Raw genomic sequence first — 25,558 nt, 5'->3', positions numbered from 1 at the left:
CCCTGAGCAGGCAGTGGCTACGCTGGAGGAAAGCACACGCAGGTCTCACATTAAAGAAGCCAAACTGTCTGCTTCAAAGAAAAAAGGCAACATCCTGTCACAGGCCATGCTCTGGCAAAAATGTAAGTGCTTTGCCTGTGGCTGTCAGAGCCCCATCAGCGTGGGTAGGGGCGGGGGGCGCTCATCCGCTAGCCTGAAGCTGGGAGGGGTGGGGCAGGGGGTGGAAGCAGGGTCTGGGGTCACAGCCAGGAGAGCAGGGAGGAAGGAGATGGGTGAGACAGAGCCGGTGGAGAAAGCACCCTGCCAGGGTGATGCTGATTTTCCAGGTTGGAGGGGAACGAACTACTGTTCCCAGGTGGGAAGGCCCGTGGTCCCTGGGCTGCTGGGCGTGAATCACTGCGGGGGAAAAAGGGCGGTTTATGATTCACAAAACAAAAGTCAACTGTGATATTGGTTTGGGGCCGGGAGGGGAAAGTCAGAGAGGTCTTTATACATGACTTTATTGTATGAGCAGCTGCTCTGGAGCCCGAGGCTCAGTTCCGTGGGCTGCTTCTCTCTGAGTCGCTCAGCCTCGGCCAGGCAGGCGTGCTCTGTGTCTGTGGATGCGGGGGGACAGTGGGAGGTGGGCTTTGTCACTGCACTGTCCTGCCTCTTGTCATTCTCCCCATTCTGTGGCGAGGTGGGTGCAAAAGGACAGCAGGTTTATCTGTTACCTTTATGTTTATCCATGGAGTGGGATGGAACAACTGTGATCTTTATTTTCCATTCTGTGGGACCAAACAGAGACTCGTGTTACTAATAATTGAAATCACACAGAGATTATCTACAACATTTCTTTTTTGAAATAACAAAGTCAACTCAGTGGCCTCATGAGAGTTGAATCTTATTGGGGCTCGGATCTGGACTTCCTCCAGAAAGAAGTATTACTAAAAAATGGCTCTATCAGTCGTTTTAAAATGCCTTTTCATGAGTTCAGGTATGCCCTTCCTCAAGCAAACTTAATATAAGAAAATTTAGATTTACAGAAAAAGATAAATTAGGGAGTGTATTTATTTTACAAAAGATATTCTATTAGAGTTCTGAAAATATACCTTCATTGATTAAAACATAAAATATAACTTACAATCCCTTTATCACCAATTCATTGTTCCTTTATTTCTTGTGCAAACTCCCTGGAATTGAGCTGGTTAATGTGTAATATGGGGGAGTGGCTTCAAAATTTCTCAGATCATGAAGTCTCATCATTGATATTGGCAAGATGTTTTTAAAAAAAAAAATAAAAAGAAATAAATTCTAATTTGGGTTTGAGAGTTATGGAATCCTTCCAAGAGAGTTGGGGATATTCTAGTAAGGGTGGTGTGTAACTACTACCAGAGGAGGATAGAGCAAGACCCTGGCCTTCAGGGACGATGGCGGCCAGCCCCATGGATGTGCCTGTGGCCGAGGGCGGGTGGGCATCACTGTCTTTACTGGGCGCTGCTGTGGGTCCCTATGCCCTTACACTCAGAGCTGAGTCAGTGGGTTATATGTGAGCCCCTGGAGGGACTTCTGCTTTGATTCCTATCTACTCAGAGCAGGGCACTCTCTTTATCCATGTAAAATGGGGTACAGGTACCAGCCATTCTGCAGAGTCCCCCTTAGGAAGCTGAGATGCTGTGGAAAGGATGTTGATTGCCCTGGTTTTGCTTCGGTGTCTGGGACAGGGGCTGTTTCTTGCATTCATATTCTCCCCTCTTGGTTACACCCTACATTTCTTCTTCTTTCCTTCCTCCTAAGAGACTAGAAGTTTCATAAGATGGGATCTAGAGACATGTTTTCTGCTCATACCATGGAGGTCCAATCAGGGGCCACAAAACTCCATCCTTAGGGAGACGGCACTGTGAGCTCGTCCATGGAATAACTGGGCAAACTTTCTCCATGACAGATGCACATAATTAGGATTCTCTCTCATTGTCCTTTGGCATCTTAAAGGGACTTAGGAAAGGCCCCAGGCACCAGAGCCATGCTCTTACCCTGGATCCAAGTAAGGCCCTTGTCTAGGCCACTGTGGGCACCGAGGTGACTAAACCCTGTGGGAAAAGCAGTGAAAATAGGGCAGCATGTGTCAGCCCGCTCAGAATCACCTGGAAGGGCAGGGTTTGCAATCAGACACCAAGAGTGCTGAAAGGGCACTTTCTTTTTTCAGAAAACACCCTGGAGGCACGAGCTGAAATGACTGTGCTCTGAGGTTCTGGAAAGGGTTAAGAAAACATTCACTTTGTAATTGTTGCCTCCTCCCTACCTGGCCCACGACCCTCGTTTGTGGACTAAACGTGAACATGGGCTTTAGTTCAGATCAGCTCAGAGCTGCTGGCACATAGAAATGGAAATCTTAAAGCCCCACTCATGGAATTGAGCTTTGCTTGACTGGCCAATGGGATAAAGTAGTCACTCAATCTGCAAATTCTCCCCCTGGCTTCTGCACTTGGTCCTGCAGGTCCTGTGTGGAGGCGAAGCACTAACATCCACCCCAACAAGAAACCTAGTTTAGGCCAATTACTAACAGTGAGTGGAAATGGCAGGAGCGATGGAGTGAGATGAGTCTGGGGTTGAAAATTCAACGGAATTATTTCACCTTCTATTCTTAAATGCCTAGAAAATGGGGGCTCTAATCACCACCTTACAAGGATTTTGTCAGAGCTAAATGAATGTTGTCAAGTCTCCTGATAAGTAATGATAGTGATGAGAGAGCCCTTCCCTCCGGCGGTGACACTTCCGTGGGCCCATCTCCAGCGATCAGGGTTGCTGCAGATTCCTTCATGTCTGTGGCTTTCCAGTTTGATTAAAATGGTTAAAGGGGCACAAACAAAATATTCTTGAGTGGTAGGATCTTACAAATAGTTTTCCCAGGCTCTGCCTAAATCAGGGGTCTGCACACAAGGGCAAGGGCCAGTGTGCCTAATCTGTGCCGACACACCTGTTTTTGCAAACACAGTTTTACAGGACCACACCCGCGTCTATTCGCTTACATGTTGTATGGGCCGCTTTTGCTACAACAGGGAGGTTGGGTAGTTGCCACAGAGACCATATGGCCTGCAGAGCCTAAAATATTTACTGCCTGGACCTCTACAGATAAAGTTTGCCGGCCTCAGGTCTACACTAATTTGGGTGGTTCTTTTGGTATTCACTTTCTTAAATCACTCAATATCCTGGGCTTGCACAGAACCAAAACTAATGGAGACAAAGCTTGCAGTCAATTGATTAAATGATTTACACAATCCCTAAATTAGATGTGGTTGACTTCCTCTTTAAAAGCAATTAAATTGTGTATAATGAACTCAATACCACCTATTAGAAAATGATGAACGAATTAAACTATTGATTATTTATTTATTTATTTATTTATTTATTTATTTATGTTTTACTGTTGTTAAAGGAAAGGCCCATGTAATGATGAAAGGCAGGCCTGACTGATTTTTTTGAGTTGCCTGGCTGTCTTGATGTCCCATAGACTTGGCTTTGACATTTCTTTGCTGTGGTGCTCAAGGAGGCACCTTAGGAATGGGGAAGAGTTATGTCAAATTCTATGGTATGGATGTGCCTTTGCTTTTAGACAACTTGAACAGGGCAGAGATTCAGCAGACAGGTAAATTTAGATCTCAAAATTCTCATTAACATAGACCTCCGGATTTGCTCCAGGGTTCCACTAAGTGGCCAGCTCTTTTGAGGCAGTTAAAAATGCAGTCAAAGACAAGAAAAATCTATAACATACGTGTAACTTTTAGAACTCTTTCTCCTGCGTAAGTTCAGACAAACTTACAACAAGAAGTAATTTAGGTCTGTGGATTGCCACTTAATATTTCTATTCTGTTATCACCTGTGCTTACTTAATAAGCCTAATAAGCACCTTTATTTCTTATCAAGTTTATTGATTGATTCAGTGGTTTTCTTGATAAGGGCAAGTAGGATCTAAAAGACACACAGGGATTCAATAAGTGACACACATGTACTAAGCCCACAGATTAATTGGTAAAAGAGCAGATGATTTTCAAGGTGGGAACTTTACTTCCTTTTTTCTATATTTACAAAAAAAAAAAAAAAAAAAAAAAAAAAAAGCCAACTTTGTTTCCCTCTATACTCAGAAAGTCCCTGAGTCAGAGATTTTGAAAGCTTTCTTCCAGTTCAAAGCTGCAAATCTGTTCTGTTGTGAGGATAAAAAAAGAACCAATGTTGTCTACAATTATTAGCTAAATATCTGGATATTTAATTCACTTCATTAAAAGTCCTGTATATTTTTGCTTTTAAACTTTTCAAAGTCAAGGTTTAAATTTTATTTTTTCCTCTGACATTTCTAAAGTTTGTTTTTCCACAAAATAGAGATGTCCATCAATTTCTCACTTTGAAGCCAACCAAACCAAAGTTGACCATGATTATTGACATAATTTTCACCTTTATGTTATATTTAGCAACATCCCAGTTTTTGCATTTTTATAGAAGAACTGCTTGATAAGAGTGTGCCTGCTTGGGATGGAGAAGCCTTCTCTGAACCCTGTGGTCTTGGTTGTTTAAAGCTGTGGATGAAGCACTGTTCTTGTGATCCTGCTTTCGAGTCCATGGGTAGTAAGTGTGGAGCATAGGCAAGCCACCTCTTTGCTCTGAGTCTCCAGTGCCCCTGCTGTAAAATGGCCTCACATTTCCCTGCTCAGGGCAAAGAGGTTGAACTTGACTGAACTCCTTTTCCAGCTCTAATTGCTGAAGTTTCATGAGTGCTTATTAAAAAAAAAAAAATCAATATATGCTTTCAAACACAAGTTCCTAGTTTTACTAAAGGGATTCTTGCACCCGCTTGGAGCAATCCTTTTCCACCTTGGCTACACATCGGAATGCTCTGGGGAGATTTAAGAAATATTGATGCCTAGGCCCAACCAGCAGTTCTCTTTAAATGGTCCCAGGCATCCGATTTTCAGATGCCTCCCAGGTGATTCTAATGGGAGGTCAATGTGTAAACGACTGACCTGGAGGTTGAAATTGATGGTTTCTAGTACACTTTTGCATATTGTACTGATGTGAGCAGAAAATGTGCAATGCTTTTCATAGGGATAAATACCAGCTATGGGCCACTGAGTACTTATTTGATGCTGTGCAGAGTACCAAACATTCTGTTGGATCACTCTGGATTAGATTTGGTTGCTAGTGAAGGGATTTGAAGCAATATGGATTTAAATACGACAGTGTTATACATTCTCTCACATAAAAGAAATTGTAGTGGGCTGGGCAGGACTGTGTGGAGTCTCTACAGTGCCCACGGCGTCTCAGGCTGCTTCTGTCCTCCCGGTCTGCTTTCCTTCGCATGGGACTTTTGTCCTCAAGATTGCTTCATAGTTGCCACTATAGCTCCAGCCATCGCATCTGTGTTTTGGAGAAGTAAGAAGAAGAAAAGGGAAAGGCAAGAAAAGCATACCTCTCTATCATTGCCCCCTCCCGCAACATGCAAACCATGTGAATCAGACCCCGAATATTGTCTTGCTAAGCTGTCCCATCTCCATGTCTCCTTATTTTGCTTCTTGCCTCACATGCAGGACTGAGGTAAAAACACAGGCCTTCCGTGTTAGACAAAGAACCAATGGCAAACAAAAATAAAAAATTGCACCACCTGGCAGATATCTGTTCTTATCTTAAAACCTATTTTAACCTAAGTTACACTCAATTACAAATTAGTAAGATGATCTAATAAAAATTGCAAGATATATGAAAAGGTACTTCATAAAATGGACAATAATTATATAAAACTATATTAATTCCAGTAAAATAGAAAGTAAAATAATGAGTTTTCTCTTCACATTCATCAAAATGCTTAAAAATAAAAATTTTGATCATTTAAGTTTAGTAAGAACGTAGATAGAACATTCCTCCAAACATTTTAGAAAACATATTGGCATTATTAACTAAATTTGAACATAACATATAATCTGGCAGTATCTACCAGAAATGCATTGGTGTCTACAAGAAGAATACACATATACAATACTTTTGTAGAATTATTAATCACAATAGCTAAAAACCAATACCACACAAATAGCCATCTACTCTAAATAGTAAGTCAATGAAACACTAACAACAATAAAAATGTTAAACTATAACTACATGTAAAAAATAAATGAATCCAACAATTATAGCCAAATAATGAAAAAATAAGCAATTATTTACTGGGTTATTCTCTTTATGTAAAGTTAAATATAAAAATAAAAACAAATGTACAATGTTAGAAACCATAATTCTTATAAGCTTTGGAGAGGTGAGAGGAATGTTTGGGAGGGTCTATGAAGAAAACATCTGGAATTCTCAATATTCTGTTCCTTGAACTATTTATCTAGTTAATAATTTATTGAACTACATATGCATGTTAATGTACTTTTCTGTGTATATGTTTATATTACTATGGAAAACCTTGAAAAGGATGTTTGATGCACTTTAGAAGAGAGGAAAATGGAAATAGATGTAAATGCCCTTCAATATATTGAAAACTTATTTCTGATGCCTGTGTTTCAGCTCACCTTTGGAAGGAAATAAGGTCTTTGCCCTGCTGCTACACCTCCTCAGTGGGGCTCTTTTTAAAAATATATTTTATTAATTTTTAACAGAGAGGAAGGGAGAGGGATAGAGAGTTAGAAACATCGATGAGAGAAAAACATCGATCAGCTGCCTCCTGCACACCTCCTACTGGGGATGTGCCCACAACCAAGGTACATGCCCTTGATTGGAATCAAACCTGGGACCTCTCAGTCTGTAGGCTGATGCTGAGCATCAGCTTGGTGGGACCCTTTGCAGATTTTTTAGCTGCAATGCGGGGCAAAAAAACAAACAAACGGAGAGAAGACCTAGAATCTCCCCAAAATAACCCAGCTCCCCCGTTTTTTTGGACAGCACTACTGGAGAGTCCTCTGAGGCAGCCTGTGCTGGGAGCCAAGTCTTCCTTCTTGGCATGTGTTCTTTTTTCTGAACTGATCAGACTTCAGAAGAATTAGGGTATCCGTGTGTGTGTGTGTGTGTGTGTGTGTGTGTGTGTGTGTGTAAAACAAGGCATAGGGAGTAGGGTTTAATTTTGAGTTAGAGAGTGACATCTTTGTTCTTTCTTTGCCTTCAGTGGTTTACAGATAGCCTCTGGGGCAAGCAGACCTGAATTTGAACCCTAGATTTATGCCTCACTGATGTATGATACTACAAGTCCATTTGCCTGCACTGTGGCCATTTCCTTACATATGTGGTGGGCATATGGTTCTTCCCAGGGTGTGATAGGTGAGCACTACAGTGGTTGGCTGTAAGTCAATACTCAATAGATATTAGTTGCTATTTTTACTTTTCCATGCCTTCTCACTTTTACCTCTGAAGACAACGGTGATGCAACTAATTCTAGATTATAGTTGTGTGTCCTCTTGAGTTCTGCACTTTTTGTGAAATAGCAGGACACGCCTTTCCAGGTAATTCAGGGTGAGGTTAGTGACCAGGGCTAATGGTTAAGTGGGCCATTCTGTGACCACACTTGGAACCTGAGCCATCGTTTCCTAGCAGCCTTGTAAGGTATGGTGGTTAAGGCTGGTACTGACTGGCAAGCTTGTATTTGTTTTTATTTTAGGAGATTGAACTGAGGTGTTTATAATCTTGCTGCAGGGAGGCTCACACTTGAGTATGCAAAAAATAGCACAAATGATACCGAAAAATGAAACAGCAATGTGCTGCCTCTTTTCTTAGTAATGGTTTCATTAGTGTCGCTTTCTGGGAAGAGCACATAGCCAGAGCATTATAAACCGGAATCATTCTCAGACCAGGTGTTGGGACCAAAGAGGATCTGACCACACGTAGATGAAGCTGAATTACTTTTCAGTCCTCTGTAAAGAATCATAGATTTAATTTGAAGAGAGAAAAAGTCCAAAGATTGTAATAACTTTTTAGAACTGAAAAATGCTGGGGAGGTGGAAAAGAAAGGAAAAAAGGGGAAGCAAGAGGGTAAAAAATAGGAGCAAATTTTAGTGCAGGAAAGAAAGGTGTACAAGGAAAATCAGCCATCTCTTTACCACCCTATGCATGCATGCATCTATCCAATCATATAATTATTTCTAAGTAGAGAATTCAACTAATAAAATAAATTACCTTCAGCAGGAGGGAAGTGAAGATGGAATTAAGGAAGGTGCCACAGAGCATGTAGCATTGGATATGAAGCCTCAAGAATAAATGATCATCAGCCTGGCCGGTGTTGAGCATCAACATATGAACCAGGAGGTCAAGGTTCAGTTCCCAGTTAGGTCACATGCCGGGGTCCTGGGCTCAGTCCCAAGTGGTGGGGTGTGAGGGAGGCAACTAGTCAATAATTCTCTCTCATCATTGATATTTCTGTCTCTCTCTCCTATTCTTTCCTCTCTCTGAGATCAATAAAAATATGTTGAACGAAAAAAAGAATAAATGGTAATTAGACTCTTTGCATAGAAACTGGGAGTAAGGTGGCATCTTAGGACATTAAGTATGGGAAGGAAATCAGAGAATATCTAGGTTGGCATTTACAACATTTTTGCAATAAATTGCTTTATTTAAACAAAATTTACTGCAGAGCTTCAATACAAAAATAAAAATGGAGAAGCTTTGTGGGGACATCAGAACTCAGATTGTTCATTCACACCTCTGCTTCCTTCTCTTTATTGGCAACTACAGGCACCTTTGCTTATTCAGGGTTTTTTAAGTTACACAAGTTGACAGCTCTGACCTCAACCAATCCTCCACTCCTTCAGCAAGATCCCTCACGGCTGGTCACAGGTCCTTGGTTACTTCCAGGGTAAGGACCTCATTCCTAGAGATAAGTGAGTCACTGTAGAACATGCTAAATCAAACTCCATGAAGCACTGAAGCTGCAAAGATCATCAGACTCTGTGGGTATCTTCTGAATTAGGAGGAGGATACATTCCTCAAAGATTGAGCTAGTGACTTCTTCCCCAGGCTTCATATTCTTTTTTACTTATTTTTTAAAATATATTTTTATTGATTTCAGAGAGGAAGGAGGAGGGATAGAAAGAAAGAAACATCAATGATGAGAGAGAATCATTGATTAGCTACCTCCTGCATGCCCCAAACTGGGGCATGTACCCTTGACCAGAATAGAACCCAGGACCCTTCAGTCCACAGGCTGCTCTCTATCTACTGAGCCAAACTAGCGAGGGCCCAGGCTTTGCATTCTAACAACTTCTCCAGTGTCCTTCACAAGGGAATGCTCCCAAATCAAGGGGACATTGGTTAGTAAACCAGAGACCTAGCAAAAAAGCTCATCTTGACTGGCAGTTATATCTCACATCATGAATCTATGATCAGAGCTATTTTCATTTACATAGACTGTACCCCAAGCTACCAAGAGCCGGGGTTTGTACCCAAAATGCACAGCTGATGTTGAGTTTGAAGAGTCCTTCCTCCAAGGAAATGGCCCATACCTGAGGGTCTCAGGAAAAGTTTACTTCTTTTGTAAGAATCCCTTTGGTCTTGCCCTGATAGGGTAGCTCAGTTGGTTGGATCATTGTCCCATGTACCAAACATCTTTTGGTTTTAATTCCAGGACAGAGCACATACCTAGGTTACGGGTGTGATCTCTGGTTGGAATGCATATGGGAGGCAGCTGATCAATATTTCACTCTTTTTTTTTCCCTTCCCCTCTCTCTAAAAATCAATAATTTAAACACACACACAACACACACATCACACATACACACACTCTACATCCTCAGGTAAGGATTAAAAAAGGACTCGTTTTAGTCCTGAAAATTCCAAACCAGGTGTTGTTTAAAATCAAGGGACATGCAGTTGAATTTCTTCTCCTCCAGCTGCCTAACCATCAGTTTTTCTTGTTCTATATCAGACTGGCAATGCTAGATTCATGCTTCAGGTCTTGATCTAACAAGGAAAGAAGTATCAGTCCCCTCTGTTCCACCTCCTCACTCAGGTGCTGTATTGCTATAAAATTTGTGTGGGCACCTTGGGCTGGCTCGCCCCTGATATAGGTGAACCAACACTTTCAGTGTGAGTCTGATATTCCCTTTTTTTGACCCCTGCTGCTGTTGATAAAACCAGTATGTCAGCTAGAAGTATGCCTTGCCCTAACGGATGACAAAAGTCCCGTCTCTGACCATGGAAGAGGCCTTTGAAGAAGGCTATGTCCCTATCCTTTTGGAGATACACACAGGTTCCTTGAGGGGCCACACCTGATGTCAGGACAAGGGTTTGAACCATACTTTGCTACTTAAAAACCTCTAATACACATGTGTCAAACACAAGGCCCGCGGGCCAAATCCAGCCCGCCAGGCCTTGCAATGTGGCCCGCACCGCGCTGTCATCACTGGACTCCGCTGTCAGTTTATGACATTGTCAGTTTATGACTGTTCAGTAAACCATTCGGCCCGCGATTTAGGCTGGATTTTAGATTTTGGCCCCTTCTCTGATTGAGTTCGACACCCCTCCTCTAATATGATTCATCTTGGGGTCATCCTTTTAAAGCTTAAATCTGCCACAAATGTAATCCTCTGGTGGCTTCTGAAGAAAGAAGTTCTTCTGCTTAGCTTACGGTAACTTTACAAGAGGCCAATGTCAGGATTTTGATGTCTCCCATCCAGGCTTTTTTCTATTTACAAATGAAGTATTTGACCAGTTTTTCTGTAGCATCATTGGCCACCCCCTGCATCCTAAGCAGGGCTGTCCTGCTACTTGGGGACGTCAGGCCCAGGTATCTGAGGGATGACTACTAGGAGAACAATAAAGGCAGGTTGCGGCAGGCCTTGCAGGAAGCAGAGGGCCCTGAGTGTATTGAGGATAGAGACTCTCAGTATCAGGGTATAACAGGAGAGGAGCAAGTTAAAGCCACTGTACCAGGCATGTTTCTTTGGTGAATGATGGACCATGACTATTGGCTGAGATTAATGGAGAATCAGCCACTTGTTGAGCACCTATTATGTATTGGGTCTTTAACTGTGTTAATTTTACATATTCTTCATGATGATCCCATGAGGTGGATATTGCCTCATTTTCCAAAATGGGGAAACTGAGACACATGCTGGTTAAGTCAGTGGTCGGCAAAAATTAGTCAACAGAGCTAAATAAATATCAATAGAACAATGATTGAAATATCAATAGTACAACAACTGAAATATCAGTAGTACAATGATTGAAAATTATTTTGAGAGCCGAAAACCGACTTCTGCACATGGGCCACGAAGTTTCGATAGCATTGTACGTGCACGCCCGCACATGGTATTTTGTGGAAGAGCCACACTCAAGGGGCCAAAGAGCCGTGTGTAGCTCGTGAGCCATGGTTTGCTGACCCCTGGGTTAAGTGATTTGCCAAGAGTTACACAGTGATAAGCTATGTAGTAGCCATTTCAAACCTTGTCTGCTTGAGTCCCAAGCTATATTTTATCATTTCTAAAAATGTCAAAAATTTTAGGGTTGCATTAGATGTTTTTCCCTCCCAAATGAAGTAGATACACCCTTAGATGGAGGTGGGCTCTGATTCATTGATGGTAGTGGTAGTGTGAATCAGAAGCCCCTGAAAATTTGAATTTCAGGATATTTGAGACTCAGTATAGAACCTCTGAAGCCAGCTGATTTCCATCTTCAAATCTGAGTTTCTAGAACTGGTCTTCCCCAGTGGGCTAATCAGGAGAGGATAGAGTCAGCTGGTGGAAACATCTTTGGGTTCATCCAGGATCTCTGGCTGGGGCTACAAATATATATATATAAAATTGATTTTTTTTACAGAGAGGAAGGGAGAGGGATAGAGAGCTAGAAACATCGATGAGAGAGAGACACCGACCAGCTGCTTCCTGCACGTCCTCACTGGGGATGTGCACCCAGACAATGTACATGCCCTTGAACGGAATCAAACCTAAGGCCCTTCAGTCCACAGACCAACGCTCCATCCACTGAGCCAAACCGGTTTCGGCAATGTTGTATATCTTGATGTGGGCTGAGCCTGGTCCCAGAGCAATCTCTCTGCATTGGTGCTTCTTTCCTCTTGGTGCAGCCAGAACACTTCAACTCTGAAGCAGATGCAGCTCTGTCATAATTCGTAATTCTAGGTTTGCAATTATTCAACTAAGTCTATACACTCCACTAGACTAGACAGTAAACTTCATGATAGTAAGGACATAGTTTGCTCTGCTCGGCAAGAACTTGTTTAATGAATACTCCGCCCGTGGTCTCCTGGACGTGCCCCCATCCTGGGACAGGATGCATCTGAGATGGGAGCCCTTTCTGCTCTGGTGACACCAGTTTCTGTAAAAGGCGACAGATGCAGCTGGCTTCTCAGGTGGACCTGTCCACTGTCATTTCAATCGAAAATACCAAAAATAAAACTTTGCGGGGAATTGTTTGGGTCTCTCAGTTCTCGTCACTGTTCATGTGAGCAGACTGCCAGTAAGCTTCCCGTGGACTATTTCTTCTCTTTGGCCTGGGAAACACCACTTCTTGGCCATCAAGGAAGACTGAATCTGGGTGTTCCAAGCCCACACTCCAACTAGAGGAAGGAGGGTCAGAATTGAACAGGGGACAATTTGATGACTGACCTCCAGTATTAACCAGAGAAATAAACATGACTTGCCTGGGCAGGGAGGGAGCAGGCAGTGAAGCAGAAATGGACCGTGTTTGTGTTTGGAATCATAGGTCCTGGTTTAGTTGATGACACTGTTATTTATTTAAATCCTTGGGGAAGTCACTCAACATCTCTGAGCATCACTTTCCTCACCAGTAAAACAGAAGTTAAGAGGGACACCTCCCTGGCCTATTTCAGAAGCTGTGGTGAGGCTTCACATGAAATCATTTGTGTCAAGGGCTTTTTGGGGCACATAACATCACAAAGGTGAATGCGATTATATCTGAGTTCCTGGGAATTGAGGTCGTGACCCGGAAACACATGGCACCTTGGCATGCATTCTCTCAACATACTTGAGTCTCCACAGAGAAGAGACATTACACTGATACTGTCTCTGGGAGCAGAGAGTGGAGGGCAACAGCCTCCTTTCTTCTGGGTCTGCAGGAGCTTTGGAAGGAGGATGGGTGCATGGTATGAAAGGTGCCGAGAGCTCCTGGAGCAAGGGTGTGTCAGCAGCAGTGCATGTGAGGAAAAAGTCTGAAGACTCGCACTACAGGCCTTTTGGATGACCCTGCCCAAGGTCACGCCTGGGGTGGGACGTTGAGAGCATTTGAGACAATTCTTGTAATCCTGAGACTGCAGAGTGGGGGCATCTAAGGCAGGAGCTTGGTGGATGAGAGTGGGCTGGGGGTAAATTGGCTCTCTCTGCAAGCCTAGCAATTTGAGAGGAGTGCAATCCTGGGTGAACAGTGCCGGCTGGCTGTGGCTTCCTTTGTGTAGGGATCACTTGACTCATAGATCCTTTTGGTCTGGGGCCCTGTGGTTCTGAGACTGAAAAATTCTCTGTAGTCAATGCAAAGTACTTGAGGAGCTTTCTCTGGCTTCTCTTATCCACATGTTCCCTGTAGGTCTGCTTAAAGCTCTGGGGAAATCCTAAGCGTCTGTGGCCCTCCTTAGTCTTTCCCAGTGACCCGCCTATGTTGTTGAGTGAGCTCTGCGGGGGTCGATGGGAATATGCCTCTTACAATGGGGACAAAGGGAGGGCAAGCGCCCTCCCTCTCTCCAATCAGAACAAAGAAACATGAAGACATCATGACTTACTCCTCTTTGGCTTCAGTTTCTCCTGTGTTTGGAGCACCTTCCTTAAAACCACCTTTCCCAGCTCTGCCTGGGTGTTATCCAGATCGCTAGAATATAGAGTGTTGCTATTTCCTGGCTGCAGGGGCCTCTCAGTTCAAACATAGTGAATAGAAAGCCCACATTGGCATGCATATGAGCTCTCTTTGTTGGCCTACATTAAAAAAAGAAAGAAAAAAAGAAAAAGAAGAAGAAGAAGAAGAAGAAGAAGAAGAAGAAGAAGAAGAGAAAAAAGTAAACTACAATCTAGTGTATACTGGGTGAGAGAAAACCTTTTTTGTAGCGTGTCAAGCTTAATTCTGGCCAAAGCCCAAGTTCTTTCTTCCTGTTTGGAAAAAAATCAGCCATTGTCCATGAATGGAAAGAACAAACTTGAAGGCTTTGACACTCAGACCTTCACTAGAAGAACACTCCCATTAGTGTTTCAGTCAAGGATCTGAGTAATCCCTTAGCCAACCTGAGCTAGGCTTTCCCAGGAGCCCTCTGCTGTCTTAGGCCTAGAACACAAACAGCTTTCTTTACATTAAGGTGAAAAGGGTCAGCAACGTTTCTGATTCTGCTTTCAGTTAGCAGCTAGGGCAAGTTTGTTGGCCCTAGGCTTAGGTTCCTATTGTTCAATTATTTGAGCTTGGCTTCTGACAAGTAAAGGGGAAATTATTTGTATTTCTTCTTAATGGGTCTTTTTATAAAAACAATACTGAAGATTCAGCAGCAAAAGAGAAAAAAAAATATTTACCATGGTTGCTTGGAGTGATTAATAGTGTATCACATGTCTTTCTGCGAGGAGGAGGAGGAGGAGGAGGAGGAGGAGGAGGAGGAGGAGGAGGAGGGGGAGGGCTTTGTCTTTCAAAATGCCCTTGTGTGGCTGCAGCCTTGAGTGGGAATGGAAAGTGGCGTCAGAGAGCTAGAGTGTTAAGATGGGTGGGCTACGTTCCTCTTCCCGGCCCCCTGGTGAGGAACAGGTGGGCTTATCCTGAATCCCTCCCAGCCCTGAGAACAGCGGTCCAAACTGGTGTGGGCTGGGATGGCTCTTGGGAAATCTGTAACAGCACAGACCTGGGAGGGAGGAGGGACTTCTTTCACCAGCATCTCAAAGGCTGTTCTAGGGAACCCCTGCCCGAAGAGGGCTCTTTGAAAGCCCCCCAGAGGAGAAGTTACAGGGACCAGTTACAGGGTAGGTACGGGGCTCTGCTCGGGGCCATTCGGAGGGACCTACCTGCTTAGCCCAGCGGCTTCCTCACTTTGGCACAGATGCAGTTTGTTTGCATGGGGTCACTAAGTAAACAAGTGCTGACAGTTTTGCATATTTCCTCAGTGGTATTCACTATGCCTTCATCCAGGCTCTGGAGGGCCCTGCTTATTTAAATCAGTAGAATCCACTTGTCCCCTGCCCCTGGTGCAGAGCAAGCACGGTGCCTACACACAGCCAGAGCGCCGTCTGAGGAGACCCGTCGGCTTGAAGTTGTCATGGTCTCTGCTCCCCAGCAGAACGGCAGCTGCACGGCTCTTATTTTTGTGATGTGGGGCAGGTCCGGGTGTGTGGTAGGGGGAACTGAAATGTCTCTGCTGACTTTTTATACCTTCAGACTTTTTCATTGCTCTTTTTGGAAAAGGGAAGCCCTTATTGGGGCAAATTCATAGGTTTTTCTGTAAATGAGTTTTGTGTGTTTCTCCCTCTCCTCCCCCGCCCCCCCCTTCAAACTCCACTGGTGACTGATTTCCAGTGGTCGAAAGGTAGGATGGCTGAAGTTCTCCTGAGAAAGGAGATTCCCAAAGAGGCCCAGAGGCTCCGGTTTAGGCGAAAAGATATTTCCCCGGTGATGGAGGCGTGGATGCCCACAGGAGCCCTGAAGGGCCTTCGGAGCACAGGACACGTGGTGAGAAAGCTTCAGGCTCTGAGGGTGTACGACCTGGAGCTGCAGTTTGATCAGGGGGCTATTAACTAAAATTTTGGGCCAACTCTACTTTGGGAACTTGGATTTTCATCTTCTGGGTAACATCATTTCAATTTCCTGTTTTATTTTCTTTGGCTCTTCTTTTATTTATTATCATTGTCCTAAGAAATTGTGTCAATAACCTTACATTTTTCTTTTAAATATTCCGGTTTGGTTTTGTTCAAGCTAGTTCCATGCAAAGATCCAGAGGCCCCAAGGCAAGGCAATCATGATTTCAGACAAACTGCTTCCCCTCTTCCACATGTATATTCGTGGGCTCATTTCTCATGCTGGTGGCAGTAGGGATTACGGTGCTTCTGGTGGAGTTAGACATGTTTATTGTTGTTTTACAGAGGTCAGTGTGAAACGCACCAACAGCAAGTGTTCACCTTGCAAATGCACTTGGCTGTTGGGTTCCTGTGGGAATTGTCTTGAGGCCTCAGATTCTGATATTTCATGGTCACTTTGCAAAGACACTCTCAGAAGCCTGCAGTCAGCTACAGGAGTCTTTGGCAGCTGCTGGTGGACTCCTGGGCGGGCAGTCAGAGATCCCCGGGAGCCGTGGGAGCTCTGTGACTGCGATAGTTATGCTCTCCATATGGTGGCTGTGCCAGGGCACACCTGTTGACACTGTGGGTTCCGGGAACTCCAGACATCAGAGGGTGATGCCCTCTGCTCAGAGCACCTCCCCCAAGCCCTCTTTGTTCATTGATTCAAAAACAACAGGAGGCAGGAAGCCTTTGCTTGACAAGGTCCTCTAAATGCCCAGCTGGCCACTTTGCGGCCAAGGATTAGAAGTGGCCATTCCTGGGAGATAGTGGGATCCGGCATGCTCTCAGGGTCTCAGTTCTCTCACCCCCCTATTCCCCCCCTCCTGAAATGTACGTGCAAATCAGGCAGAGTGGAGGGTTAGCTATATACCTTTCTTTGATCTGGTCTAAGATGTGTGCCTGTGGTTTTAAGTCATACTTTTTTTTTTTTAATATATTTTATTGATTTTTTACAGAGAAGAAAGGAGAGGGATAGAGAGTTAGAAACATCAATGAGAGAGAGAGAGACATCGATCAGCTGCCTCCTGCACACCTCCCACTGGAGATGTGCCCTCAACTACGGCACATGCCCTTGACTGGAATCGAACCTGTGACCTTTCAATCCGCAGGCCGACGCTCTATCCACTGAGCCAAACCAGTCTCGGCTCAAGTCATTCTTATCCCCAACTAGAGTGTGACGGCAGTGCTCAGACCCCCAAATAACCCTGTGCCCTGAGTTTCTTCTGAGGGCAGAATGCCTGAGGCTGGACTTTGCACTTAAGAATGGCTGGAAACCCAGTTAGAGACACGTTTAGGCTGAGTGATGAGCAGAGCTGATGTGGTGAGGGTGGCCGTGAGAATGAGTAAGCAGAGTGTGGGAGGACAGGTGTCCTCTTCTCTGAGCTGTCAGGCCACACCTGGGGTCTGTGGTCAGCACCGGGCATCGCCCCGTCAGAAGGGGAAGTGGAAAGTGGAACTAGTGCAGGAGTAACGCAAGTAGAAAGAAGGTTTGGAGGGATTCAAAACACGTCTTTAAGAAACAGCTAGAAACTGTACAGGGGACTTGATATCTGTCTGCAGATGCTGGGAAGGGCTGCTACTATTACTGCTACTCATGAATATACAGGGTGGAACAAAAGTAGGCTTACAGTTGCTCATATGGAAAATAATGTAATAATTAATAAATAATAATACAGGAAGAAGCTCTGTGTTTTGCACACTCACAACTGTGAGCCTACTTTTGTCCCACCCTATATGAGCTCACATTGATTTGGTGCTTACTCAGTGCAAGCTCTATTCTAAGTATTTACATGTAAATTCTCAAATTATCCCACAAAATACATACCATCATTATCTTCTTTTTATAGACAAGGACACTATTAATGGATTATAAATTGTGAGTTTCATTGGAAGGCAATGCAAGGAAAAGTGTTTTGTTACCATATTTTAAAAAATATATATTTTTATTAATTTCAGAGAGGAAGAGAGGGGGAGAGAGAGAGAAACATCCATGATGAAAGAGACTCATTGATTGGCTACAACCTGCACGCCCCGCACTGGGGATTGAGGCCAGGCGTGTGCTCTGAACCAGTGATCTCTTGGTTCCTGAGTGATAACTTTGAATTATCACCCAATCAATTACCAGGCCAGAACCTCAGCTGAGCCACACCAGCCAGGTGAAACAGAATGTTTTTAACATCTACTATATGCTGGATATAGTTTGGGGAGTTTCCCGTGTATTATTTTAGTTAAATCTTCACAACTATTGTGTGAATGAAGAGTTATAATCTCCATTTCACTGATGAGGACATTGAGGCCAGGGATGTTCAATAGGTCATATGAAGACAAGGCATTGTTGGTTCTCGGGCCCGTGTTCACTGCCGCTTAGAACAAAGGTGATGGCGCACACACAGGTGGTTCTGGGGCACAGGGAACAGGGGGCTCCCTCTGCTCTGCACTCCCGTTTCCGGCTGAATTCACATTATACTCGTCTCTCCCACTGGTCTGAGAGATGCTTGTGGGCAGAGGCCACACCTGTCTTCTTCAGTGCTGTATGCCTTGTGCCTGGGGATGTCTGGAAGAATCAATGAATACCAGTAGAGACCCCTTGCTATGACAGGGCAAATTAAAAAAAGGGTAACTAATTTCCTATCAGGATGCTGGAGGAAGTTTCTTGCCTTAGATCAGGAATGAATTATTAGTGGTTCTCACCTCGGTACAGTTTCCGAATCACCTGAGGGATTGCTCTAAGTCCTAGGATGCCTAGGCCAACATTGAATCTCCAGAACCAGACTTTCCAGGTGTAGGGCCTGGGGACCTGTACTTTGTATTGTGACATGGCCAGGTCCAAAAACCTCCACGAATGCATCTGAGTTTGGGCTTCTCTGACTCCTGGGGCTCTGAGACACCCCTTCCCACCCCTTCCTGTTGCCTTCTCCACCTGCCGAGCCCCAAGGCCAGGCCATGTGTGTGCCTAGAGCACAGATGGGTGGCTGGTGCTGAGTCGGGCAAGGGAGCTTATCAGCTGGGTATTTACCGAGCAAAGTTCAGCCCGGGCAGTGCTGTGGATCCGGGTTGAACAGATACCCAGGCTTCCGGGCTTTTGATTCCGAGTCCAGTCCCCGGGGCCCTTATCGGTGGATGATAATGAGTCCTGAGGGCCAGTGCTGCCTGTCCCCCTGGGCTGTGGACTGTCTGGGCATGCAGATGGTCACTGCCCAGCGATGGCTGCTTCAGACTTGCTCAGCCAGGACAGAAAGAGGCCTGTTCAGCTCCACATTCTAGTTTCCTGCAGAGGGGACTTCTCTCCGCAGCAAGCCTAGAGACCCAGGGCACATGGGTCACCACTGGGTATTTGTCACTTATCCCGGGGGCAGCCATGGAGAAAGTGGGAACCATTTGCTCCAGCCCATTCCAAAAGCCCAGAAGAGGGGAAGGGAAGATGATTGACAGACAGCACATTTTAAATTACCTCCCAAGCAATTAATCAGCAAATACTGGTAAGCTTAGTAAGCTTATTATGAATATACCACTTGGGAAGGTTTAGAGAAATAAAGTATAGTATCGGACCTTGAGAAGTTTAGAATCTAGTTAGGGGCATTAGAAATTGACACCGAAAAAGGTAACTATTACATAGCAGACTAAAAAAAAAAAAAAAAAAATGTATTGAGTGCTTACTCTGTATCTGATTTTATACTAAGCATAGACTATGCTTCCCATTTACTATGTCAGTGATTCCTTATAACATTCCTTTAATAAGAAATTGTAGAGTCAGAGGCACAGAGAGGTATAGAAACTTGCCCAGGATCACACAGCTCGAATGGCACAGAGGAAGGTTTAGAAGCCTGTGCCCTCTGACTCAGAGTCCCTGCTCTCACTGTCGTCCTCTGCTGCCCCCTGTGGTGAATACTAAGTAGGTCTGATGGGCTTGAGGGACAGTAGGATGAAACAAATTCTGTGGGCTGTGCTGGTTGGCCAGGAAGGGTGCCCCAGTCTTGGTTAGGAAGAATGAACGGGTTGAGAAAAGTGATAGGGAATCCCGGCCATGTGGCATTTCAAGCAAAGATGAAGCGGCGAGACAGACAGAGGACGTGTGGAGCAGTCTAGGTTGACCTGGCTGGAGTCAGGGTTCATGTCCCAGGCAGCATGCACAAGGCTGGAGAAATGGATCACGATGGGGATCACCCTCTGGGGTACTTCCCATCTAGACTAGGGGCTCGGTGTTCATCCTCTGGGCGGAGGGGAGCCACGGAGGGCTGGGGCAGGAGGAGTGACAATACAGGAGAGATATTCTAGCAAGTTTCCATGTGGCCCTCTGCGCTCAGACGCCACTTAGTGAGAGCCTTGAGGAGAGCAGCACTTGGAGGTGGGACTTGACTGGGAAGGGAGATGAGCCCCGGGGACCCTGTTTCCACAGCCACAGCGCCAGAACAAGCCCCGGCCCCGGCCCGGCCGTACCAGGGCGTCCGAGTGAAGGAGCCGGTGAAGGAACTGCTGAGGAGGAAACGTGGCCATGCCAGCAGCGGGGCGGCGGTGACACCTACCGCGGTGAGGGGTCCACGGTGGCTGGTGTGCATGGTGATGGGGGGTGGGGGATGGGAGAGAAAAAATCCCATTGCCCCATGGGATGCTCCCTGGGGCACAAAGGCAACCCTAGCCACAGCTGTGGCTGCTGGAGAATGGACTTAGGGGAGAACAGGTTGGTGGGTTCATGAAATGGGACTAGAGGGGTGCGGGCTGGCTGGCTGGCCCACAGAACAAAGCTAACACCTGAGTGAGTGAGCCAGGCTCCCACATCCTGGTGCGAGTTGATCCCCCCACCCCTGGGAAGATAGGACAATACAAGTTCCCGAAGGGCACAGCCTTCTTGAAAAATGGAAACGGGAATCCCTCAAACATGTTGATGGTGATGGTTGAGATCGGGGCACGTGTTTTGTTCTAACAAGTCTGATTCTCCCCTATATGCTCCTGCCCTGGGACCCTCGGGGCACATTTCCTGCAGGGGGCGAGTTGGAGATGGCTGAACACTGACCCTGGTCTTCTTCCCCCTCAGGTGGTGCTGCCCCATCAGCCCCTGGCCACGTACACCGCAGTGGGTAAGCGCTCCCCACAGCCCTGGCCTCCTCCGGGTCCCTCCTCTGGCGGCCCTGTAGCTCTGTCATTTGCTTCTTCCCACAGGTCCTTCCTGCCTTGACATGGAGGTGGCTGCCTCCACCATGACGGAGGAGGGGGCCCTGTGTGCCGGCTGGCTCTCTCAGCCTGCCCCTGCCACCCTCCAGCCTCTGGCCCCGTGGACACCCTACACCGAGTATGTGTCCCATGAAGCTGTCAGCTGCCCTTACTCAGCGGACATGTATGTGCAGCCCGTGTGCCCCAGCTACACTGTCGTGGGGCCCTCCTCGGTGCTGACCTACGCCTCCCAGCCGCTCATCACTAATGTCACGGTACGTCACTCAACGGTGGGGCTGAACCAACTCATGTCTAGGGCACTCTTAGAAAGAACATGGCTGGCTTCCTGATTCTTGATCTTTCTTGTTACTGATTCCCAGGATAATTAGGTCATTTAAACTCACCTGGTCCTCCTGGGAGGCCTGCTTGCATTCCCATTGACCTAAAATATCCTCCCCAACAAGGCTGTGGCCTCCCTCCATGCCCGGTGCTCCTCAGGGTTGGGATGTCTGCTTCTCTGTCCTGAAGCAGCCATGCTGCCCTGTAAGCAGGGAATAGGTTTCCACGTGAGATCTTGATGGAGTCTCCTGCCACAGCCAAACTTTTCTTTCTAGTCAGATAAGTTAATGGGTGATCATTCACTTAACAATGGGATCTACCAGACATTTCTAGGCAGAGGAATAGGTGATACACGTTTTCCGAAAACTGTACTTTTGATGGAATCTGGCTCACCAGTAGGGTAATTTTTTTAAATTATACTTCTAGTGTCAGATAGCTTGGGTTCAAATCCCTGACCCTGGGCTAAGTGACTTAATTTCTCTGAGCCTTGGTGTCCTCATCTGTGAAATGGGAATACTAACAAGAGAGTTGATGTCAGGTTGATGCCTGTAGAGGTTTCAGCATAGTTCCTGGCATACAGAAAGCACTTGATTAATGCTAGTTTTTATAATTGCCTCAAAGTCAACCAACATTAACCAAAGGCTGCCTTCAAGTGCCCGATAGGAAAGGAATAGCCTGTTCCCAGGAATGGAAGAAGGAATAGAAATAGTTTTATGTGAACACTTTTCTCCCCCAAGTGTTCGGAGGAGAAAAGGCCTCTGGTTACAACTGTGTCCAACTTTAGTGCCAAGAAAACGGGAGGTGGGCCGGGGGCCTCATGAGTATTTGTAGAGCCCACCCTGGATGAAAAAGCTTGCTCTGGTTCTCTAAGACCCCGGCATTTTCCTCAAGAGTTAAGTGTTATCCTGATGCCCTTGCCCTTCAAATCTCATCCAGGCATGGCCTGCAGGAACCCTCCTACCCCATGCTCATCTGACTGGACGGTGGTGGGTAGAAAGGAGTTAATTCAACACCTCTCCCAGGCAACTAACTCATTTGCATATCAGAGTGCTGAGGGTGGGAGTGGGGGTGGCAGACTTAATGGTTCCCAACCATTTCATGACCAAGGATTCTTTTCATTATTTATCCTTTCATCATTCCCACCTCCTGCTTTGAAAGTTTCTGTGTATCAAACAAGCTTTATTTATTAAGAAATAATTTATTTGTTTTGCCACTCTGTAAATTGACTCATCAAAGCTGGTTAGAGTTACCCAGTGAACACTCCTGATCAGCAGGAGATAAGACCTGTTATGATACTGGGTTGCTGTAATTCTATCCCTGGGGGGGAAAGGGGGGAAGCAAAACAAAACAAAACAAAAAAAACCCTGTAGTTGTAGGCAACCTGCACAAGTTTATAACTCAAAAATGAAGGGTTCCCATTGGACTTTTGGAATACTGAAAATAATAAGGCCTTGTTGGGAAGCCAGAAAGCTTCGGAGACCCTTTCCAGCTCCATCATTCCATAAGGAAAAGCCCATAAGCTTTACTACTAAATCTGTGGTCCCTGGGCCAGCCACATGGGCATTACCTGGGATCTAATTAGACCTGCAGAATCCAGGCTCCACCCCTGACTCCCTGTCCTGGAATCTCTGTTGTAACAAGGTCTCTAGGTCATTGAAATAAGCTCTTCCTAAATAATTGTTATGGTTTAGTCTCAAAACATGGTGGCAACTGGAGAGAAATATGTCAGGGAAGGCAAGAGTGGTAGAAGGGGCCTTAGGCCTGTGGCACATCATTCCATGCAGAGATATTCCTCTCCCATCTGCTTCCTCAGCGATGGGAGAGAGTGAGAATACAAGCTCTCTCTCTCTAGGAGGCTTGACCTGCGTTTGTAGGGTGGTTCTCTGCAGGTGAGAGGCATGGTTTGCAGAGTACCTGGGAGCATGGCTTTGATGTGTAGAGGTCTCTGCAATGGCCATAGGGGCCCAGATGTCACAGGATGGGGTCATGAGAGGTGATGAGGCCATGGGGAAGTAGGTGAGCTGTGTTCTGTTAGCCCAAGGGGACCTCAGAGTGCTGCTGCTGCTGCTGCTGTGTGGAGCCAGGACTGCCTTCATTTGTGGGTCACACTGTGCCACCTCTGTGATACAGCTACTATGCTATGTGGCAGGCTTATTGTATAGCATGCAGTATTTTCATTGATTTTAGTATTTCTGAAGTTGGGATGCACTTGAAATAGGCTTCTGATGGGGAAGTAGCATGAGCAAGGACCTAGAGCTGGTGAGTCACAGAGTAAGGGGTACAGAGTGTGTGTGTGAGTTTCTCCTGTCAGAGTCGGTGCAGGTGGAGCCCCCTGGAGTGAGACAGCAGGAAAGGACCTAGTTGAAGGGAAATAGATCCCCTAGAGGACAAGGGTGGCAGTGAATCCTCCAGGACTGCTAACCCTCAGTCCTGTGTCTCCCCATGCAGACGAGAAGTGCCACCACACCCACCGTGGGGCCCCAGCTGGAGGGCCCAGAGCACCAGGCACCTCTCACCTACTTCCCGTGGCCTCAGCCCCTGTCCACGCTGCCCACCTCCACCCTGCAGTACCAGCCTCCGGCCCCAGCTCTGCCCGGGCCCCAGTTTGTCCAGCTCCCCATCTCCATCCCGGAGCCAGTCCTTCAGGACATGGAAGACCCCAGGAGGCCCATCAGTTCCATGACCATCGACAAGCTGCTGCTGGAGGAAGAGGATAGCGATGGCTACGCGCTCAACCACACGCTCTCCGTGGAAGGCTTCTAGGGCGGGCTCCCACCTGAGAATCCTGCTCCCCGAAACTGGGATTGAACCTCAGATTTCTATCTGTGTGAAGTAGCCATTTTGTAACTACACTTTTTACCCCAGAGTAGAATTGCAAACTGGCATCCTTTCTCTCTCCCTCCTTCTCTCCTTCTTTGTTTCCTTCCCTTTCTTCATTCCTCTCTTCCTCTCCCTTTCTCATCCCCTTCCACCTTTTCTGTTCCTTTTGGGGAAGGGATGACAGAGATTTTAGAGGGAATATTTAATGGCAAGTGTTGTAGATCTGTGGTCTGGGTTTTTTTCATTTCTGCCATGTTTCTTTCCTGGAGATAATCACCCTTCTTGGGTGCTCACTGCTTCCAGAGCTGCCCTCTGACATGTTGAGATGTATGGGGTGGCCTGTAGAAAATGGCCCTGCCAGCACCTTCCAGGCCAGACCCAGTGCCACAGCTCTAGAGCCCTCAATACTCTCATGTGTTGAGAATGACAATACAATGCTCCTTTGTAATGCCATTCTCAGCGTTGGCCAGATTTACAGTCTGCCCACCAAGGTCTCAAGGCCTCGGGCCCAAGGGGTGGGGAGACAAAGCAACACCAGCCCTGGGCAGTGTGGCTCTGTTGGTTGAACATTGTCCTGTGCACCAAGAGGTTCCCACTTTGATGACTGGGCAGGGCACAAGCCCCGGTTTTGAGTTCAGTCGCAGTCAAGGTGGGTACTGGAGGCAGCTGATGGATGTTGTCTTTTTCTCTCTCTCCCTTTCTCTCTCTCTAAACTCAATAAAAAATTAAAAAAAAAAAAAAAGGAACACCAGAGTGGGTTGGGGAGTGGTCAGAGGAACAGAGGAGAGATGGGTACATGGTGTGTGTATATGAGGTGTGTATATGTGGGGTGGGTAGATGTGAGGGGAGAGAAAGATTGGGTTTTATGGGATGATAGGAGAGTTGAGGAATGGCTTCACTCCAGATTAGTTGGTTATTAAGAATAAACTTAAGATGACCTTACTGGTTTGGCTCAGTGGATAGAGTGTCGGCCTGTGGACTGAAGGGTCCCCAGTTTGATTCCGGTCAAGGGCATGTACCTTGGTTGGGGGCATATCCCCCAATAGGTGGTGTGCAGGAGGCAGCTGATTGATGTTTCTCTCTCATCGATGTTTCTAACTTTCTATCCCTCCCCTTCCTTTCTGTAAAAAATCAATAAAATATATATTTTAAAAAAAGAATAAACTTAAGAAAACTTGTCTTAAGTGCTTTTGCTACTCTCTTTGAGGAAACTTGCAAGGAAAGCTGAACTCTTATAAACAGGAAGAGTGGTGCGTCTGGCTTCTTCTTCCCATCAGACCCTCTGTGGTGCTGTGTGGGCCCAGACCCGCTGAAGCTCAGTGGCGACTGCGTCCTGGTTTAGTGCTGTCTGTCACATGTGCTTCTGTCGTGTCCTAAAAGCCTCTGGAAGCCATCAACATGTGGAACCAAGTCCTGTTCCCGGAGCACCATGCTTCCTGGGAGCCTCAGGAGCCTCAACCAGAGAGGACCCTTAGATTTCATTTTCGTTGTTTTGTTTTGTTTTAGTTGGAGAAACATCAGATCCACTGGGGCCT

General features: G+C 46.0%; 1 protein-coding gene across 1 annotated transcript; it reads left to right on the top strand.

The window, feature by feature from the left end:
• On the top strand, nt 1–24,733 carry POU2AF1 (POU class 2 homeobox associating factor 1). The gene is made up of 5 exons (XM_084894426.1): nt 1–122; nt 20,113–20,243; nt 20,749–20,791; nt 20,874–21,139; nt 23,652–24,733. The coding sequence occupies exons 1-5, from the start codon at nt 107–109 to the stop codon at nt 23,964–23,966; spliced, it is 771 nt and encodes a 256-aa protein (XP_084750552.1). The 5' UTR covers nt 1–106; the 3' UTR covers nt 23,967–24,733.
• The last annotated feature ends 825 nt before the right edge of the window (nt 24,734–25,558 follow it).

Source organism: Pipistrellus hanaki, assembly GCF_964339955.1.
Source record: "Pipistrellus hanaki genome assembly, chromosome: 9".
NCBI classification, from domain to species: Eukaryota; Metazoa; Chordata; class Mammalia; order Chiroptera; family Vespertilionidae; genus Pipistrellus; species Pipistrellus hanaki.
The sequence above is the reverse complement of the archived record's forward strand: the minus strand, read 5'-3'. Positions and strand labels throughout refer to the sequence as shown.

Bases quoted from the DNA above. Each gene is read 5' to 3' on its own strand.
- POU2AF1 (XM_084894426.1), top strand. The intron at 20,792-20,873 runs GTAAGCGCTCCC...TTCTTCCCACAG, and splicing joins GGCCACGTACACCGCAGTGG to GTCCTTCCTGCCTTGACATG. The intron at 21,140-23,651 runs GTACGTCACTCA...CTCCCCATGCAG, and splicing joins CGCTCATCACTAATGTCACG to ACGAGAAGTGCCACCACACC.